The sequence below is a fragment of the Bubalus bubalis genome, chromosome 11 (assembly GCF_019923935.1).
Source record: "Bubalus bubalis isolate 160015118507 breed Murrah chromosome 11, NDDB_SH_1, whole genome shotgun sequence".
Classification (NCBI taxonomy): Eukaryota; Metazoa; Chordata; class Mammalia; order Artiodactyla; family Bovidae; genus Bubalus; species Bubalus bubalis.
Window position 1 is genome coordinate 101,802,623 of NC_059167.1, and position 21,814 is coordinate 101,824,436.

The 21,814-nt window shown below is 43.9% G+C and overlaps 1 protein-coding gene across 2 annotated transcripts in view; it reads right to left on the minus strand.

The window, feature by feature from the left end:
* MCC (MCC regulator of WNT signaling pathway) overlaps window positions 1-21,814 on the minus strand; it is a 523,821-nt gene that overhangs the window by 124,333 nt on the left and 377,674 nt on the right. For both annotated transcript variants that reach the window (XM_025296457.3, XM_025296459.2), the window contains one exon: window positions 973-1,086. In XM_025296457.3, the coding sequence (XP_025152242.2) occupies window positions 973-1,086 (114 nt within the window). The remainder of the gene's footprint in view (window positions 1-972; window positions 1,087-21,814) is intronic.

Consider the following 21,814-nt stretch of genomic DNA (forward strand, 5'->3'; position numbering starts at 1 on the left):
GTGCATGAAAGTGAAAAGTGAAAGTGAAGTCGCTCAGTCATGTCCGACTCTTAGCGACCCCATGGGCTGCAGCCTACCAGGCTCCTCCATCCACGGGATTTTCCAGGCAAGAGTACTGGAGTGGGGAGACATTGCCTTCTCCATGAATAAATCATAGATGATGGGAAATGTCTCTATAAAAATATTCCAATTAATAACTGATAAAGAAATGGCAGAAATAAAATACTATGATTTTGTGAAGTCCTGATGTACCGGTGAACTTTGGCACTGAGTGTCAACATAGCTGCTAACATCTCTAAAGGCAAAACAACCAGATATTGGGTTGGCCAGAAAGTCTTTTTGGGGTTTTCCCTAAGGTGGAAAAACCAGAACGGACTTTTTGGCCAACCTACTACGACATGCTTCCCAGCGGAAAAACAAATGCCTTTACAGTCTCGCCAAAGGGACTGACCATGAATCTGACTGAGTCTCTGGGATGCAGGGCCATTTTGCAGGAAATAGAGGAGAGAGGAACACAGCGAACTGCACCATGGGTGAGCAGTCAGCAACATCTGGACTGTGGGAAAGTCCATAGGTCAGACGCTTTTAACAGATTAAGTGTAAAGCCAATTAAGAGTGGAGGGAAAACCTGTGGACTGAGAGATTCAAAGTAAACATGCGGTTTTCAAATGGGCCAGACAAAACTGGACCGTCTAGGGACATACAAACTCCTGCGACAGACTGTAAAGAATTAGGAAGCACGACTGTAAACGCCACGGTAGCGGTCACCTTGGGAGCAGGGGAAGCGGGGTGGGATGAGGCAGGAGGACGGGCTCCTGGGATGACCAGCAGGTTTTAATTCTTTATCCGGACAGTGGTTATGAGGATGTTCAATCTTTAAGCAATATTTGTATTGTGGGGATTTCTAGATCTGTTTTATCTTAAACAATTAAAAAAACAAACAAACAAAGTGACCCTTTCCAGATCCCTCACCTGTGCCTTGGCCAACTTCTTTTCCAGAAGGTCCCGTTCCCGCTCCGTTTGCTGCAGACGTTTATTAAGCTCCACTATATCTCCCTTGAGTGACGCCAGGGCTGCCAAGTGGAGCTGCAGTGACAAGAGGAAAGGAGCACAAGGTTAGACCCTTCGGCAGAAACTCACTTCTGTCCCTTCATTCCCTGTAATTAGTGTGATCACAAAGAAAAGGTGTCATCTGCAGCCAGACACCTTGGGTGATTTTAATCTCAGGGGACAATGGACAGAAATCAGGAGTCTTACCGCCAAGCTGGGTTATCTGTCACCCTGAATGTACCAGGGAGAACCCTATTAAGTGTGGGCAGTAGGACCTAATTTGGGGTGGTCTAATTAAACAGGGAGCAAAGCTGCTCGTCCTATGGGCTTTCACTGAATTACTCAGCAAGGACGAGATTAAGCGCTGGTGTGGACTGCCTGATTCTCAAGAAGCAAGGCAAAGGCAGGATCAAATTAACTTTTACCTTTGGGAACATATGCAAGTTGAATGGAGCAATTCAATTTTTTCAAATTCAATCACTGATATTGCCATGTATCCAGACAGCCCAAGGGGCTGAGTAGTAAGAAAAAAATGTGAGAGCTCATTGTTTCCAGTGCTCTCCTCCTCAGGTTGACCCATTAACTTTCTGGCCAGCTCCTCCTTACTCACTGACCCCCAGACAGTCTAGAAGACTAGATGATGCTTCTGGCCTCTCAGAGCACAATCAGAGCTCTGAAAAATCATGTTACAGCGAGAGAAGCTGAGAATCCCTTGCTGTACCTTTTTTCCCCAGCCAACCTTCTCAGAATAAGCAGAGTGAGAAAGAACGCTCTTCAGCAGATGAGCGAGTGCACCATGCACTTCCAGGATTTCAACCTGCTCAGCTTTCAGGTTCTGCTCATTGAGCTTGGGATGCACACGTGCTCACCACCCACGTGCCCGCTGTGCTGTGCAGGCGGACAGCTGGGCTCGTCTTTAACATCTGTTCAACCACGCTCCCGAGCAACACCTGCCCACCTTCCCTGCCCCGAGTCGCTACTTCTCTGTCTTCACTGTCGATCCCGGGTGGAGCTCAATCGATGTGACACTTGGGTAAGTGAGGACAATCAGAGCAAACACTTCCTCTTTATAGGAATTTTGTAGCTTCTGCCAGGAGGCTCCAGAGTACGGAGTGAGTAGATAAATGTGACCTTACAAGATGGACACTGCAGCGGTATACAACTCCACTTCAAAGATCTTAATTTCAGGTTTAGAAAGAGGCTTTTTTTCTGCAGCCTGTCTCTCTACACTATGTGGTGGCTTGGGAGGCTTGGGGGAGAGTGCATAGCTGAGAAGGAGATGTAGGGCAGAGCTAGGGTTTCATAGCAGTTGTTTGTGAGACGACCACAACAGTGAGTGCACCTTCACTTAATTGCGTGGGGGCTGCAAACCAACAGATCAATAACAGAGTTGAAATCAAGAATCCTTGAAATTTAAAAAAGGAAATGTCAGGCCATCTGGCGCTTATTTGTCTTCTCATGCAGGGCTAAGGCTGCTCAGAAAAGGTCACTTTAGGTTTCAGATACAGGGTCTGTGTGATGAATTCTCAGCATATATACCACAGTGTTCCCATTGTACAATTTTTGGGAGGCAGCTTGGCTCCCAGTGTGGAGAGAGGGACGCAAATTCACTCCCTTGCATAGCTGGGTTCCCCCTTCTGCCTTTGAACTGTCAATCTGAGAATGTTCCTTCTGCGACAGACACTGTAGTCTGTTACGCAATTATGTCCTGTCTTGGGGAGAAGACTCACCTCCTCACCTTTGACAAGAAGGATGAAATACATGAAGAGCTCATGTGTTCTTTAAGAAATAAGGGAGTGGAAACAAGAATCCCAACTATGTGAGCCTAGACAGACCTCCTCTCTTGTCTATCTCCCCTTACTTCTGGGCCAAAGGGCTGCACACAGGAATTGTGGGGGAGATTCTGGGAGGGGAGGGAAGCTGACAGAGGAGACTATATAGGCCACAGAGAACTTATGAACTGGGCCCAGATGGGGAGACCAACAGAGATGTTACCTCCACCACAGTACAGGGGCAGAGGAGGTTCAGTGGGACGTGGCTGAGGAGGAGAGTCATGGCCTTAGAGACAATAACACCAGCTCTCCAAATGGCCAGAGGATCCATCAGATGTGCTTGTGGGGAGAGTCTCTTCGCTTCCTTGGTTGGAAAATGCCTATCCATGAAATGAGACTAGATCAGTGGTTCTTAACTTGGAGATTCCTTAAGAACCTCATGAATGGGATAGTCCTTTCTTCTAGAGAGGAGTATAAACTTGGTGTTTATGCAGTGTTCCCCTCATTAACATGATGAGGCACTCTGAAGTCTATTGATGAACTCCAAACTAAGAACCATCTGGACTAGATGCTAGATCTGTGATCCCACCTGTTCTGCACACAGTGTCATGTGTCACGGCCACAGACATCTGGGTGGGGCAGGTCGTTGGCACAAGACATCTCCCACATCTGTAGGTGAGGATCTGAAACCCAGAGACTGACTTGCTGACCTCAAGTCTCATGGAGAGCTTAGCAGAGAACTGAGGCCATGGGGACCCTTTCCTCACTTGGCAGTGTTGTACGTGACAGTAATGTTCAGTTTCATTTGAATTAATACTTTACTTAAAATATTTCTTCTCAGTGTTACGTGGCAGCCTGAATGGGAGGGGAGTTTTCAGGGGGAATAGACAGCTGTCTATGTATGGGTGAGTCCCTCTGCTGTTCACCTTAAACTATCACTGCTGCTGCTGCTGCTGCTAAGTCGCTTCAGTCGTGTCCGACTCTGTGCGACCCCATGGACGGCCGCCCACCATGTTCCTCTGTCCACAGGATTCTCCAGGCAAGAACACTGGAGTGGGTTGCCATTTCCTTCTCTGAAACTATCACACTGTTGTTAATTGGCTATGCCCCAATACAAAATAATAACACTATTAAAAAGAAATACTTTGAGAAAAAAAACAGATGAATATATAACAGAAAAATAAACTAGAAAGATGGCATTCTAACTCTTTGGTGGAGGCCTCTTGGTGGTTTCAAACTTTTTGGGGATAGTTTTTAATCCATTTTTGTTTTTCTTTTTTAGGAGAAAGAGGCTTCTGTGTTAAAGAAACAAGAGCTGTGATCGCGTCTTCTGCAGGTGAAGGCTGCAGCATAAAAAGCATCGGCGTTTTCTCTTTCCCTTCCCTGCTGCCTTTTCTCTCACCAGCAATTCTGATAGAAGGCAAAACTTAAACCAGGTAGAACAGACACACGTTGCTTACTGTCACTGACATGTGTTTAGCAGAAGCTAACTACAAAGGCTGGGAGCTGCAGTGGGGAAAAGTTTGCCTACAAGTTGCAAGATGAGTTGCTAAGGATCAGGCTGACCGACCCCTCTCTCACCCCCATGACTGCGTATGGGCGAAGTTCCATTCCCGGTGTCAGAGAGCAAGAAAATATATGATGTTTGGAGTCTGTGCTAGTCTCTTCCCCAACATACCTTTCTCTTAATGTTCAGGAACAAGATCCTGCTTTTTGATTGGTCACACTCCTGACCAGTTAAAATATCCCAGTTCTCAGGCTCCTTTGCAGTTGGAGCTAGGTGTAGCCATGGGACACAGTGCTAGCTAAGGAGACAGAAGCCGAGGTATACGGCCGTTCTCGGAAAATCTTTTTGAGGAAGGTCATGTTTTTCTCTTCCTCCAGCTTTGCTGCTTGGTATATTAACATGATGGATGGAGCTCTGGCAGCCATCTTGTTTCAGAAAGAGGAGGTCCATACTCTGGGCAGTGGAAGGTGCCTAAACAACTGTGTAGACCCTACCAGCTCTGAATTGGCGAACTCCAGACTTCATAACACAATAGCAAGAACAGAACTTCTGGTGTATAGACCACTATTATGTGGAGATATCCTTGCAAATGAAGTGGATTAATTTACAAAGAACCAGATAAACTTGGGTTCACATCTCATCTGTTACTTGTTGAATTGTCTTTGAATAGCTGATTTCATCAGTTCGTGATGGTGCTGTCAAACAGGCAAAGAAGATGCCATCCATAAAATGACCAGCACGGCATATGAAGCCAAGTGACCAGCAGTGTCTGGAACCAAGTAAGCACTCAACGAACATGCATTTCCTCTTTCCCTGCCACCTTCTAAGTCACCAAGTTTCAAGTCAACAATCTTCTCAGACTATGCTTCACTCTAGGTAGTGAGAGGTACATTCAGACGAGGAAGTAACACAGTCCTGTCTTGGAGGCTCACTTCCCGGTGGTTAACAGCACAGGAACGAGAGGCCGCAGCCGGTTTGTGGATTCTGCTGAAATCCTAAGGCTTTAAGAGCTGACTCTCAAGCGTCTTAATTCTCTGTGAAATTTTAACCTAAGGCCTTTCAGCAGTATTGCAATGGGATCAAGACACTTCCTTATACAATTTTGGGTCTAGCACGTGAAGGATATAAATCCACACATACTTCATATTTCTGGAGATAAAAGATTCTGATTCCCTAAGCTGTTTTGAGCCCAGCTTCACATTCATTTTACAGAGTGTATCCAAATGAAAGTAAACCACCTGGAAATCTGGCTTCGAGACAACTGTCAAAATGGTTGTTATTTTTGGATGAAATATTACTTGACTAATACTTCACAGTTCAGCTGGCGGTAAAGACAAGCTTGTGTAGCCTCTGACAGATAAGGTGTTCAGCTGCTGGGGGCTGAGCGGGGAGCGTGCAGCGCCTTGGTGACAGCCTCTCCTAGTGCTGCTCCTGGGCTCTGTGGATAGATGTGCTTCCTGTTAGCCATTAGCCAAGAGACAAAGGGCTTCCCACTTCGTAAGACGCCCTTTTAAGCCAGCAACACAATGACTCTAATGAGCCCCCAGGAGCCTCGCTGTGTATTTATGGTTATACTGTGCTTCTTCATCTTGCTACTACTGACAATAAAAACAATGGAACACATGCTGGCTCTTTCCTGACCACTTGGCACCCTCCTATGCATTACCCCACCAGGTCTCCATCACATCCCACCTCTGGCCTACAAGGAGGCTATGATTCCCCATGTGCTAGGAACAAGTATTTTTCCCAAGGACCACAGTGGGTTAAAGGGTCCCAGAATGGGGATCGAGGCTGTCAAACTCCAGGTGAACATTTTATCCATCTTTCTGGGACTTGGGTCTGCTCTTTTACGACACTGCCATCAAAGGGACCAAAGGCTTCCACAGTTTCACCTGAAACAGAGGAATGAGTTCATCCCCCAATTTCCATCCAAAGACCTCAGAGCACTGACGGTGAGATGGCTGGGCTGGCCTTCCCCCACCGCGTGGGCAGTCCGCTCACTCAGAGCAAACTGTGCTTGTTCCTTCTCTCTCCCGTTCTTGGTCTGCCGACATGACACGCTCCTGTAAGCCATTCACTGCTGGGGAATCAATTTCCTTCCCACCAGTGATGATGGGAACATCCACCCTGGCCAGATGCTCTCAGCTACAAGGCATTTACAATTTTTGCTCATGTGCGCCTGAAGACAGTGGGTAGTGCCAACCTCTTTGACTTAGTGAACTGTTCTTTTCCTTAAAGGGGAAGAAGTAAGGGCAACTGACCTTTATTGAACACACATTCCTTTTTAAAAGAAACAGACTTAAAAGAAATTTATTTAAAACTAACAATAGTTAACCCACTATATGCTGAACACGTATTTTTTTTTTTGCTTTTGTGTAATAAAGTTTTATTAAAGTATAAAGGAGATAGAGAAAGCTTCTGACATAGGCATCAGAAGGGGGCAGAAAGAGTACCTGCTTGCTAGTGTTAGGAATGGAGTTATATACTCTCCAATGAATCCAAAGAATGTCTGGAGGTTATAAAGACCTCACCAGACCTACTCCCATAATTTACATTTTAAGATACCAGAATTAGCCAGAAGGTTTAATCCAGAGACTGTCCTCAGGCAGGACACATTATTGTTATATAATCCTTGTAAAGAGCAGATCTACTCCCATAATTTACATTTTAAGATACCAGAATTAGCCAGAAGGTTTAATCCAGACACTGTCCTCAGGCAGGATATATTATTGTTATATAATCCTAAGGAATGTAGAGGAAAAAAAAGGTTTGTCCTTTCTTCCTCCTTGGGGACCCCTAGACTTCTTATCAACCTGCCTAGGAGATGACTCTCTCATTCCCCCCTTTTCTTTTAGGAGAATTATGTTGCCAAGGGAAAGGGGCATCGTTTTCATTCCATAACTACTTCCTGCTGCTTATGGGTGTGGTCCCTAAATTGTTGAGGCAACATATTCTCCTAACCCTCATATTGAGGGTCTCTGATCCAGGGGCCCCAAGTAATAGTTGGAGGAGGCTGTAGCACTCATAGGAGCTTGGACAACCATTTGTAACTTAAAAGCTTTTAGACAGTTAGAAAATCCCATTATACAGTTACAGACATAAGGCAAAATAGTCATTAAACCAAGTTAAAATCAAAATGAAAAGTCACATTATGTCCATAGTTACATCAGTCCATCTTAAGATTGTTAGATGTCATCAGTTTAAGAAGAGGCATCACATGCGATTGTTGTGGAAGGTATTCGCAGACTTGGAGAAAGTCTTTTCCTTGAAGTGGAGATGTCCACCAAGGAAAGCCTTCCACTGACGAAGAGGGGAGCACCCCACAGACCCAGCAGTTAGACTGATTGTGGAATTCAGTGTAGGAGTGAGCCCAGGACAGGAGGGCATTGTCTTGAGGATCAAACGGCAGACTCAGTATTTTTGGAGTCAGCAGAAGTAGGCTCACATAGATTATCAGGCCCATCTTTTGGCTCATCCAGATAGTCCCATTACAGAAGCGGATCAGGAAGAAAGTGGGCCAGGGGCTTCAGTAAGCATGGAGTAAGTTGCCCCAGTATCTAAATCAATGGATTGGCCCCCCACAGTTATTGATACCCGGGGTTCCTCAGGTGAAATTAGGACAGGAGCTTGTGTGGGGACTCCCAGCCACCTTCAGTCCTGATTGTCTTGAGAGTCCAACCCCTGAAATCTACGCCTCTGGGGGCAGTCTCTCTTCCAGTGTGGTTCTTTGCAGACTGGACATGAAGCTGGGGGTGGCTTAGATGCCTGAGGGAAATTCTGCTTGAGATGCCCCTCCTTTCCACAGTATTAGCAAGCCCATCCCTTTTCACCTGGGTCCCTGTGGGCGTTTTTCTCAGGCTATTTAAGAACGGTTCTCATAGCCAATGCGAGGGCTTCCGCCTGTTCCTTTGTCTTTTTCTGCCTTTCTTTCTTTTCCTCATATTCCCTACCATAATAGACTGTCTGAGCCAGTTGCAACAGAGTATCTAAAGACTGATTTGGTCCATACACCGTTTTAATAGCTTACGGCGGATATCTGGAGCTGGCTGAGTGAGAAATCTAACCTTTAAGATCATTTTTCCCTCTTCACTTTTGGGATCTCAGTGAATCTGTGAAGGGCTTCTCTCAGTCTATCTAGGAATTTACCAGGAGCTTCCTTCTCCTTCTGTTCTATGTTTGCCAATTTGCCACAGTTTAAAGGCTTAGCACGTGCCTGCCTGAGTCCTTCAAGAATACATCTGACATGGAAGTAACCTAGATGTTCATCAGCAGACGAATGGACAAGAAGGCTGTGGTACATATACACAACGGAGTATTACTCAGCCATTAAAAAGAATATATTTGAATCAGTTCTAATGAGGTGGATGAAACTGGAGCCGATTATACAGAGTGAAGTAAGCCAGAAAGAAAAACACCAATAAAGTATAACAATGCATATATATGGAATTTAGAAAGATGGTAACGATAACCCTGTATGTGAGACAGCAAAAGAGACACTGATGTATAGAACAGTCTTTTGGACTCTGTGGGAGAGGGAGAGGGTTGGATGATTTGGGAGAATGGCATTGAAACAGGTATAATATCATATATGAAATGAATCGCCAGTTCAGGTTTGATGTAGGATACAGGATGCTCGTGGCTGGTGCACTGGGATGACCCAGAGGGACAGTATGGGAAGGGACGTAGGAGGGGAGTTCAGGATTGGGGGGGCGGGGGAACACATCTGACAAAACAACTCTGATCCCATCTTCCTTTAGTTGTGTTGTAGTCCCAGTCTGGTTTTGTAGCCGGGAATGCCTGATTTCCAGTGGGGAGGGCGGTTATCTCATCCTCCCTCTTCCTTACTGATTTATTACCAAACCATTCATCTCCATAAGCAACCGCTTTTCCCAAAACTTGAGTTTTTGAGTTGGGAGTCAACGTTTGTCCCAAGATATACATCACATCCTTCCAAGTAAGGTCATAAAGCACAGTAACACCTTTAAAAGCTCTAGTATATTTTTCTGGGTCTTCTAAATAGTCTCCCAGATCCTCCTTGATTCTTTGTATTTCTTAATAAGAAAAAGGTTTAATAACTCTCATAGACTGATTATTTCTCCCAGTGGGTGCTTCATGAAGACTCAACAGCTGTGTGGCTGTTCCTCAGTCTCTCTGGCTGCTCTGCACATATGATCCTAGGGATAGATTGGAGAAACCTGCTTTGTCTCCTGTCCTCCATCTCATCTAGCAAAGTAGGAGGACAGGAGGGAGCTGAAGGAGTCACACCCAAATCTATACCCTTAGGACATGTCTGGCATATTTTGCAGAGAAAAAAAGGGCAACACATATGCTACTTCTACCCATTTCCCTTGTTTTCTACAGAACTGGTCTAATTGTAAAACAGGATTATACTTAAGAGACCCTCCAACCGGCCACTGTTCGCCATCCTCCAATGGATACCCTAGCCATGCAGTATCACATAGGAAGACCAGGTGTGTCTTCTTTAAACCCTGGGGATCAAATCTATCCCAGGGTTTCAGGATACAGTTCAAAGGAGTGAGGCTGGAATTGTTAGCTCCCATCTGTAAGAGAGAAAAAAGCGACAAGCGCCATCTTTCTACCGGAGGCATCCCTCCCTGCTCTAGATGGGGGTGTAGACAGACTTTACACCAAAGCTTTCCTTCCCTGGTCAGACTTAGTCTGTCCCTTATCAATGCAGGCGACCTACTCATCCCTCCCAGTTCTACCAACGAGACGGGGTGGAAATGCACCAGGAGTAGACCTGATGGCATCCCTGACTGCTATCCAGCTCCTCACCATTAAAACCTTGCTTGCCTCTGATGCCACCCAGGGTGCAATCAGAGTAACCTGGAATGCCTCCCAGGCTAAGCCACTGGGGGAAACATTTGTCACCTGAGTGCCTGTGTATGACCCTGAGTATATTCCTGACCACAATAAGACCAATATGAACATAAAACTGAGATGTTTCTTCCAAACGTCACCACACCAGTATAAGAGCCTCCTCTGGTCCACTAAGAGCCAGTGTTACCAAAGGAAAAAAAAAACCCATTGTAGTTCCAGTCTGAGTAACCTTTAACCTCAGAGATGCTCTTGTAGCTAAAGCTCCATCTAACTTCCGAACTTTCGATTCCTAGTGAGGCTAGGTGCTTCCTGACTACCAATCCAAGTTTGGGACCTAAGTCACAGGACACAGTAACAGCATAGATCACAAGTCCCTTGAAAGTCTATGATCTGATAGATTAGGTTAGTACTTCTAATTTCCAAGGAGTTATGAAATGGTCAAAGAGACTGAAAAGTTTGACTGAGAAAGGAGAGTTTGGTCCACAAGCTTTGCCCATTTCTGCTTGGGCCAAAGGAGACACTGAGTGTCTCTTGGCATTGGCAGGTCGGTATAAACCCCTGACAGGTTTCTGCCATAAGCCATTTGAGGTCACTGTGGAACCGCAGAGCAGGGCTCCTCACTTGCTTCACACAGGGCATTTCATTCATTCACGCAAGCACACCATAGAGTTAGTAAAGTACAGCAGAAAACATGTTCGCTAAGAGAACAAAGAACTAGAGCTCCAAGCATCTTTACCTTGTCCTCAAGAATCCAGGAAGAGCCCCCAAGATGAAAGGTTGTTGCTGAACCAAACAAAGATGCTAGGATTCTTGGCCTCCGGAGGAGAAGAATTCAATCCGGGGCCAGAGATAAGACTTGATCGCTCAGAGCTTTTGTGTAATACAGTTTTATTAAAGTATAAAGGAGATAGAGAAAGCTTCTGACATAGGCATCAGAAGGGGGCAGAAAGAGTACCCCTGAACACATATTTTTGACAGGTTCTACACTAAGTCACTAAGTGATTTCTGCATTTTACCTAATTTAATCAGCTGCAGGGTCCTGCAAAAAAAACAAAAACAAAAACAAAAAGGCACTGTCACAACCCCAATGCCAAGCTCTGGGAATATTTTAAGAATCCCAGGCAATGTGATAGTAGTAAGTCATAACATTAATAGTTATCATTTGCTGAATGTTTATTGGGTACCAGGCACTTGGGCTAAGCACAATTCATGTGGTATCTCATTTAACCCTCACCGCATTTAGGTATTACCACCTCCTTCTGACAAATGAGGAACCAAGGCACACAGCAGACATAGGAAATCAGCCCAAGGGCAAGAAACTGAGAAACAGTAGGAGAGACAATAACAGAGACACTCACGCTCTGTCTCTGCTGTGTGCCTTGCTGGCACTTCCAACTCAACATGCCACTGCTCTCCTGGTTTGCAGGATACACATGTGTGTACGTGTGTGGGTGGGAGGGCAGGTATGCACATTGGCAGGGTGGGGTCATGCGGAGAATCAGGGTAGGCAGAGTGGCAGGGCAAGCCCTGTAGCAACAGTGATGAAGCTTGGCGCTGGCTGTCAGCTCAACTCAGTGTGAATTTGGGGTCTCTAACTTCAGGTGCTTTTTCATCCTTTGGTCAGTATCAGAGGGTCCTGCCCTGAGATCTGTGCCTGGGGCTTTGCACACTTTATTTGCCCAATGGTCCCAGAATGGATTTGCTGAAGCAACTGCCCAAGGAAGCTTCATTATATACAGAACCAATCAGTAACAATCTCTTCCCCAGAAGTTGAAAGAGCGTTCAGAATCACACACAACCTTATGGCTGGCAAGGGAAGTCAAGAATGTCTAGTTCAATTCCTTCATTGTAAAGACATTAAAACAGAGTCAGAGAAACAAGTTTCACCAAATTGAGATTTCCTCATTCCCTCTCTGGAGGCTTCCTGCTCTCTCTTACGGCAATCCAGGAGCTCTTGGGTAAACGTCTATGTCTACATCCCAGCCCTGTCCTTGAAAATAGCAGGAGACATCTGTACATGAGAAAGCAGCCTCATTCAGCCTCCTCTGCCAGACTCCCCCTACCCCGCACATTCTAATTCAGATATAGAAAGAACAAAATCCCTCGCAAAAGGGGAGCATTCCCTGACAGATGGACACAATTGGGCCTGTTCAGTGGCTTCCAGGACTGGAGGATTCCTATTTACTGCCAGAATTCCAGCTAGGGGCACCTGCTGTGTAATATTTCAAGAAAGAATGCTCATAGCCTTGAAGCTTAAAACTCATTAAACACCATCTACAAGATTTCACTGCTGCGTGCTCATCACTTTTTTTGCTGTCCTAGACCAACTCAGAGAGCACCAGCTTTTTGTTTTTCATTTTACCTGATTTCATTGGCTTTATAAATCTACACTGAAATTCAATGGTCGAAAACAGCACTCTGTCCCCTTCAACATGGTAGTACTAAAATACCATCTGATAGAAAAACTGATCACCTTCAAGAGTACCTGATGTAGGTGACGATGCCAAATCGCAAAGCAGGAACCAAATACTAACTGTGAACAGCCACATCATCATTCCTGGGATCCTCCTAAGGCAATTCTTCCCTTGCTTCAAATCAACAGCTGGGGGAGAAGGCTGTCAAAGAGAGGAGGTATCCAAGACTGACCCTCTCAACTTTGAAGATAATCCTCAATCCCACTCCATCTGCAAAAATATGCTCCTCTAAAAATAAGTCACATTGAATTTGCAGATTGCCTTGGGTAGTATACTCATTTTACCAGTATTAATTCTTCCAATCCATGAACACAATGTATTTCTCCATCTGCTTAGTCTTCAATTTTCTTTCATCAGTGTCTTACAGTTTTCTGAATACAGGTCTTTTACTTCCTTAGGTACGTTTATTCCCAGGTATTTTATTTTTTTTTTGATGTGATGGTAAATGGGATTATTTCTTTAATTTCTCTTGCTTATAGTTTGTTGTTAGTACATAGAAAAACAGATTTTTGAATATTAATTTTGTATCCTGCAACTTCACTGAATTCATTGATGAGCTCAAGTGGTTTTCCTGTGGCATCTTTAGCAGTCGTGTCTGACTCTTTGCCACCCCATGGACTGTAGCCTACCAGGCTCCTCTGTCCATGGGATTTTCCAGGCAATAGTACTGGAGTGGGTTGCCATTTCCTTCTCCAGAATGTATAGTATCATGTTATCTACAGTGACAGTTTTACTTTTTCCCTTCCAGTGTGGATTTCTTTTCTTTCTTCTTCTCTGATGGCTGTTGTTAGGATGTCCAAAACTATGTTGAATAAAAGTCAAGGGTGGGTATCCTTGACTTGTACCTGATCTTACAGAAAATGCTTTCAGTTTATCACCATTGAGTAGGATGTTAGCTGTGGGTTTGTCATATATGGCCTTCATTATGCTGAGTTACACTCCCTCTAATCCCACTTTCTGGAGTTTTTATCATAAATGATATTGAATTTTGTCCAAGACTTTTTCTGCATCTATTGAAACCATCATATGGTTTTTATTCTTCAATTTGTTATTGTGATGTATCACATTGATTGATTTGCAGATAATTAAGAAATCCTTTCATACCAACTAGAGAAAACATTTTTAAAATTTGTATGGAAACACAGAGGACCCTGAATAGCCAAAACAATCTTGAGAAAGATGAAGAGAACTAAAGGAATCATGCTCCTTAACGTCAGGCTACACTACAGTGCTATGGTCATCAAAACAGTGTAGTACGGGCACAAAAAGACACACAGACCAATGGAGCAGAAGAGAGAGCCCAGAAATAAATGCACACACTTATGATCAATTAATCTATGACAAGGAGGCAAGAATATACAATGGAGAAAAGACAGCCCCTTCAACAAGCAGTGCTAGGAAAACTGAGCGGCTACATGTAAAAGAATGAAACTAGAAATTTCTTTAACACTATATACAACAACAAAGTCAAAATGGATTAAAGACCTAAATGTATGACGAAACCAGTAAAACTCCTAGAGTAAAACATAAGCAGAACACTCTTTGACATACATTTTAGCAATACATTTGTTTTATCCCTTTCCTAAAACAAAGGAAATAAAAGCAAAAATAAACAAGTGGGACCAAATTAAACTTAAAAACTTTTTCACAGTAAAGGAAACGATTGACAAAACAAAAAGACAACCTATGGAACAGGAGAAAACATTTGCAAATGATATGCCCAATAAAGGGTTAATATTCAACATATATAAATGGCTCATACAACTCAACATCAAAAAAACAAACAACCAAATTAAAAAATGGGCAGAAGAATTGAACAGACATTTTTCCAAAGAACACCGCAGATGGCCAACAGGCACATGAAAAGATATCCAACATCACTAAGCATCAGGGAAATGTAAATCCAAATCCCAATGAGATATCATCTCATGCCTTTCAGAAAGGCTATCATCAAAAAGAACACTAATGTTGGCAAGGACATGGAGAAAAGGGAACCCTCGTACACTGTGGGTGGTAATGTAAATTAGTGCAGCCATTGTGGAAAATAATACGCAAGTTTCTCAAAAAACTAAGAATAGGACTACCAAAGGACATAGCACTTCCATTCCTGGGCATACATCTGGAAAAAAAAACAAAAAACTAGTTCAAAAAGATATATGTAATTCAATGTTTATAGTAGTATTATTTACAATTGCCAAGATTTGGAAGCAATCTAACTGTCCATAAACAGATGAATGGATATTTTTCTTATATATATATATATATATATATAAAAATATAAGATATATTTCTTATATACACACACACACATATATACACAATGGAATACTACTTAGTCATGAAAAAGAACAAAGTTTTGCCACTTGCCAACAAGTGGATGGACTTGGAGGGGATTATGCTAAATCAAATAAGTCAGACAGAGAAAGACAAATATATACAACATACACAGAATCTAAAAAATAAAACAAACTAGTGAACAGAACAAAAAGAAGCTGACTCATAGACTCACAAATATGGAGAACATCTGTGATTACCACTGGGGAGAGTAAAAGGGGTACGGGCAATATAGCAGTAGAGGATTAAGAGGTACAAACTATTAGGTATAACATAGACTATAAGGATATATTGTATAATACAGGGAATAAAGCCAATATTTTATAATAACTATAAATGGAGAACAACCTTTAAAAACTGTGAATCACTACACTGTATACCTTATATAACATTATGTATCAACTATACTTCAATACTATGTGGGTGCTCAATAAAAAGAAAATCACAATTTTTATTGGAAATAACAGCTATTATGTGGAAGTGTTCTGTTGCTATTGCTATATTTAAACCATGTGACATGCACTTTCTCAGTTATTCTTCATATAGCCTTTGGAATAAGTACTGTTGTTAACCCCAATTTAAGAAGTTAGTAATTGAGGTTTAGAAGTTCAGTAACTTGTCAAACGAGTAAGTGGCAGAGCTAGAATGAAAACCAGGTCTGTCTAACCCCAGACTCCATTCACAATCACCATGCCGCGTGCTCTGTGACAGAATATCCTAGCACTTGTGAGATCCTTTCAGATCCTTGCATGAAACTGCTGAGAAGATAGAGTCTCAGAAAGGTCTTTTTATCAGAGGGGAGAAAGCAGATCTGCAAAATTAGAATGATGGAAAGGTATAAAAATTTTCTTTAAAATGTCCAACATTTTGAGAAACAAAAGACCATTCAGCTGATATCAGACCCAGGAAAGAATCAGACAAAAGTTAATCTCCAGCCATTTCCATGCTATGAGGGAAAATTAAAGAGGGAAATATTGTAGTGTAGGAGAAAAAAGCTCTTAATTATGCTAACTAAGTAGTATGTGGGACGAAAAGTTACTTTAACTAAAAGATCTTAAAAAATCTAAACAGAAAAATTTACATATATATGTATATATTTTAAAATTTATTATACAGCAGCTGCTAGTAAAAATAAGTCACAGTATTTTCCACTAATAAATTCTTACTTTTTTGTGGTGTTACTTTATTTTCAAGGGAAACCAAAATTACATGTAATACAAATTTGGAAAGAAGTACAAACAAAATAAAGACACTCCAATAAACTGACAGCACCCACTTAAATTTCAAGGTGGGCTGCATTCTAATGACGCATTGTGAAGGAGATTGAAATGTAACAATTAAATTCTGCTAATCAGAGGACATGAATATTTCAGTATGTTCTAAATACTGATGTGATCCCTGCAGAAGCTCCCACAGAGAATTATATGAACATGAGTAAAGGACTTCCCTGACAAGGTCTGCATTGTTCATAAATTTTTATATTGATCCAATTTAGTAGAATTCCCCATTCTAAAGAAACCAAGTACCCTTAAATGGTGAAACATTCGATAAACTCAGCATATCAGGAAAAACCAAGGTATTTTTACAGCAATAGTTGAACGCTTTGGAAATACCCTATTTTTTTTAACTGGACAGAGGACGATGTTTTTCCTTTGGGAAAACAACTGAAGATTTAGAGACGTGTGTGTGTGTGTGCACGTGCGTGTGTATACAGACACACACTTATATACACATACATATATTAACACACATATATACATATGGACTTTCTATGTACACAAAACCTAAGGCACACGCTCCCAGTCTTTTCATTCTAGTACAGAAGACAGCCAAGATGTCAACTATTGAGCTAGTTCAGTACAATCATCTTCAAATGTGTTCCCAAAATTTGAGAGATATTTCCACACGCACTATTTCTTTTAAAGAAAATTCCTTTAAAACCCTTGATGTCATAACAAGCTCCCATTTCAAAGAAAGCTCAGCGGGGCCCTGGCTTCGCCTTCCTCACCACCGGCTGCTAACTGTTGGGCCGTCTCACCACAAACTGCTGCATCGAATCCAAAGCACCAGGAAAAGGGAGACGACACATTTCCGATCAGCTCAGTGTTCTCCCCCACCACGGGCCCTGCTGACTGCTTCAGGGAGCAGTATGTTTAGATAGAAGAGAAGGTCCGAACCTTCCCTCCCTTCCAGATCACCTAACCCAGTCAATACCAGTCCCAACTAGGACTTGTTCCCTGAAAAGGAAGAAAGTGAGAGAGGGAGAAAATGGTGGGAAAATCAGTGGTTAAGGACAGAGGCCTTACAACAAAACAGGAAGTCCAGACCTGAGTACTAGTTCAAGCTTGTTAAGTTGTTAACATTTTCCAAGACTTCGTTTACTCATAAAATGGCAATGATATCCAACCACACAAGCGTTGTAAAGATTCAATGAATGTTACTACAGGCAACTCACCTAACACAATGGTGCCTGACAGAAGGTTAGCCATAATACCTATTGTCCTTTTGACTATCATCGTGATCATGGCATGCTTTGTGCTTGCTAAAAAGTATCAGGGCAACTTGGGGCCTTGAAAGCATTGATGAGTTGCTCTCCTCTCTGTTTACACAAACACTGGTTAAGCAGTCAGAATGGCTCAGCATCACCTTGAGACCCAGGTCACAGTAGTCAGAGTAGCCTACAATTTGCCTGCCTTCCAAAATGTGCGACTGGATCAGCTGCTCCCTGCACCCTGGCGGGGCCTGCAGGTAAGCGGGCAAACATGCTTACCCTCAACAGTCTAGAAAGTGGAGGCGCCTCACGTCTGGTCTTTACCCCTGACCTCCTGTCTCCTTGTAGCACAAGGTAAGAGAGGGTCAAGACCCAAGTGGGACATAGACAGTGACCCCAGATGAACCTCCACAAAAACGTATCTGAAGACAGAGGAGCTTACTGTAAGCAAGGATATGCACAAAGATCTGTTCATGATGGGAACAAAAATGGAAAAATAGTAGTTGCGTAAATTGTATGATATGCCTGATACATTGAATTCTTAACAAAATAGAGAAACACATGATTAGCGTGGTAATCTTAATTTCCCATATGGATGCTGAGTCAATTCATTTCACTTATTTTCCACTTATCCCCACCAACCACCCAGAGCCGGTTTCCCTTCTCCTCTACTGCTCCTCTAGCCTTTCACTCCTCTTTATTTTTTTACAATACTTACTATTACCTGACAATATATCATATGAGTTTTTTATTAATTCATTCCCCCATGAGGCTATGAGTTCCAAGAAGGCAGGCATGTCACGGAACTTGGGCAATAGTCAGTGGAGAAGATGAGCTGTGCCTGGCCCATGGAGAACTTCACACAGATTTGTTGAATGGATACATTTAGAAAATTAGAAAATATGGATAAAAAACCTCACATTATCTTTACCCCTACCACCTACAGATATGTCAGGTATTTTTCTGTGTGTAAATAGAAATAGCTTATAAACACAACTGAGGTGAAACAATATTGAACACAGTACTCTCTTCTATACTTCAAACTCTCCAAATAATTCACTAAGTGGAAGGAACCGCAAGGCGGGCGGCACCATCTTTGAGCCTCCAGCACACAGCTGACCTATCCTAGTCACCTTTCCTGGCCCACATTCACCACGGGTATCCAGGGTCAAATGGTTTCGATCACATGATCTGAGTCTGAGGCGCCACGACTGCGGACTTGGATGGCGCCCAGCACCAGATGGTTTATAGCCGTGCTGCACAAACTGGAAACACCGCAGGCAGCAGAGGGGAGCGGCGGTGAGATCCCTGCACGCGCTGTCAGTGCCCAGCACGGGGGCGGGGCAAGCAGGGAAGTGCAGGAGAAGGGCAGGGAGAACTCTGGGGCCACATACACCCAGAGAGACCCCGCTCCTGCAAGTGAGCCATTAACCCACCCAAGCGTGTGCCCCCCACCCTCTGTCAGCGCCTGCCCAGCCAGCACCTGAGGAGTGTTTCACAAGCCCTCGTCAAATCAGGAGGATGTCGGAGCTGCAGTTGAAAGATGTAATGCCAGCAAGTGCACCCAGGACAAGAACAAAGCGCTGTGGTTTCTGAGTCCAGCCTGACGGGATTCCTGCGCCTTTCCTGTAAGGGGCTCCGAGTCCCTCAGAGGCACCCCGCCTTCACAACGAGAATTCAAAAGGTGCCTCACAGCTCAGCACTATTTCAACAAACAAAGCCTCCCTTTCTTCTCCCTACCTACAAAGAATATGTTTTTCTCACATACGCTTTCACAATTTTCTTTAGTACAAACTGATTTATTCCCCTCCCCGGCCCCCTCCATCAGGCAAACTGAAATGATTAAGTACAGCAAGGGGCGTGACAGAACTCATTGGGAGCAGCCTGCGAAGCTGAGGACACTGTGGGGCCTCCCGTAAGGTGTGTGCTCATCTTGACCCACCCCTGCTGTTGTGGTCCTGCTGAACCACCCTGGAGAGAAGCAGCAGGAAGGATGAAGAGGAGCCCACAGCGGATGGCTGATGAAACACATTCGTTTGGATGCAGGTCTGATCAGTTGCTTCTGATTTTTGCTCTGAGTGGAAGGAGCTGCAAGTGGGGAGGCACCATCTTTGAGTCTCCAGCACACCCAGCACGGTGTGGACGCAGGCAGGCAGGGACAAGCTGGGCGCTCAGGCGGGTGGGGAGTCTTGGGGTGACCAAACAGCACACAGCTCTTGGAAGGAAGGTGTTCTTTCAGCACACATGTTTGATGTGGCACTGTTTTCTTCCCATCATTTAGGTTCATTTGCAAACTGAACTCTTCCTCTGCTTATAAGGGAGGAACCACAGAATTTTCCCAAGCTCATGAAGTCCAACCTTAACCAGTAGCTCCAACACATCAAAGAAAAAGAGGTGACACCTAATCCTTAGTTTCTTGCACTGTCCACCCTCTTCCCAACACTCCCTTCCTCTTACCTCCCCTATTGGCTTCAGTCATGTCTGACTCTTTCCCACCCTATGGACCATAGCGCCTCTGTCCACCCTATGGACCTCTCCAGGCAAGAATACTGGAGTGGGTTGCCATGCCCTTCTCCAAGGAATCTTCCTGACCCAGGGATCAAATCCAAGTCTCAGGTCTCCTGCGTTGGCAGCCGGGTTCTTTACCACTAGCACCACCTGGGAAACCCATATACACATAGTACTAGAATGCAAACCAAAAATTAACTAAAGCAGCCTAATTTTGTTTCCTGCAAGTGGTAAGACAGTATGCAGAGAAAGTATTAAATATTCTTAAAGGCTGCTTAAGAATGAAACATTTCTAACCTTCATAAAAACACCAAAGCAAAGCTTAAATCTGGCAGTGACTAGAAACACTGCAGTTTCAACAACACAAAACCCACATTGACTCAAACTGTTAAAGCTAAGCTTCAGCTGAAGCAGTTTACATGTCAATCACCAGGCACATGGCTGGAAACAACGGTGAGCAAGCTTTTGCCTGATACACAGAGGCCATCTCCTCAGAGGCCCGAGTGACTCTTGTCAAAATTCTGAATGCGAGTGTGTGTGTTAATATACTTTAAGCACAAACACCATCTGAGATGAACGGACAGAATGACAAAACCCAAAGACTCCATGAGACAGTCTTCCTATCGGCCTTAATCTAGGCCATCATTTCCTAAAAACAAAAACTGAGCTTAGCTTTGAGCTCCCAGAAAAACATCACAAATGTGAAGCAGGATTACTTGGCTCTAAGGCAAGATGGATGAAGGCAGATTAGCAGCAGCCAACAGGCAAATGACGGGCTGTTACCCTGGGGGCAGCCACCATCGCCCTGGGTTTCCATTTCAGCTGCAGGGCTCAGGCTTGCTCGCAACACCTCTCCTGACAGTGGACTCTGTCTTCAAAGCTGTAGTGACGGCCGTGGAATTTCTCTCCTGGAGAACCTTTCAAGTCAGGGGCCAGCCTCCTCTCTTTGGGATAATGTGGGTACAATCCTGCTTGGGAGTTTAGTCTACAGCCTCTCGAAATTCATTCCAATCTGATGATTCCCTCATTTTATACCAATAGATGTGTCGGGTGAAAAAGGTGAGTCAACACACAGAGTGGTTATGGAGGACGTTTCTTTTCATGGGGCAGAGAAAAAACAGAAGTTGCTGCAAGGGAGGCAAGGATTCCTCAGAGTAGGACTTTCTGATTTGGTTCCTCAGCTTTTTAAAGTCCTGGCAATCATGCTCAGGCCAACAGAGCGACATTTATGGACGTGCGGGAGGGGCCCTTCCCACCACACTGCACGTAGCCCTGAGAGCTGTGGCATTTACCCACCTGCAGGGCCAGGACTGCCCACAAAAGGACTGCGGTGGAGCTGAATGTTTATTTAAAGTGACTGATCCACAAAGGAACAGCTCCACCTCCCCTCAGACACCAGGCCAGAGCTAAAAAGGGAAAGCTAGCCACCACCTTACACTTGCAGATCTTGACTCCCTTTCTTTGCTGGGCCAGAGAAACCGAATCCATAGCTACCAAATTGCCCTTTCATTTGCCATCTTAAAAACAAGGAAGATTATTCAAAACTTGCCTACTGTCTCAAGATATTAAAAATTAAAAATTTAGGGACTTCCCCAGTGGTCCAGTGGTGAAGACTCCACGCTCCCAAATGCAGGGGGCCCAGGTTCAATCCCTGGTCAGGGAACTAGATCCCACAGGCCACAACTAAGAGTTCGTGAGCCGCAACTAAAGATCCCTCCCTCCTGCATGCTACACAGAAGACTGAAGATCCCATGTGCTGCAAGTAAGACCTGGTGCAGACAAATCAATAAATTAAATAAATACTAAAAAAAAAAAAAAAAACGTACCACATCTCATT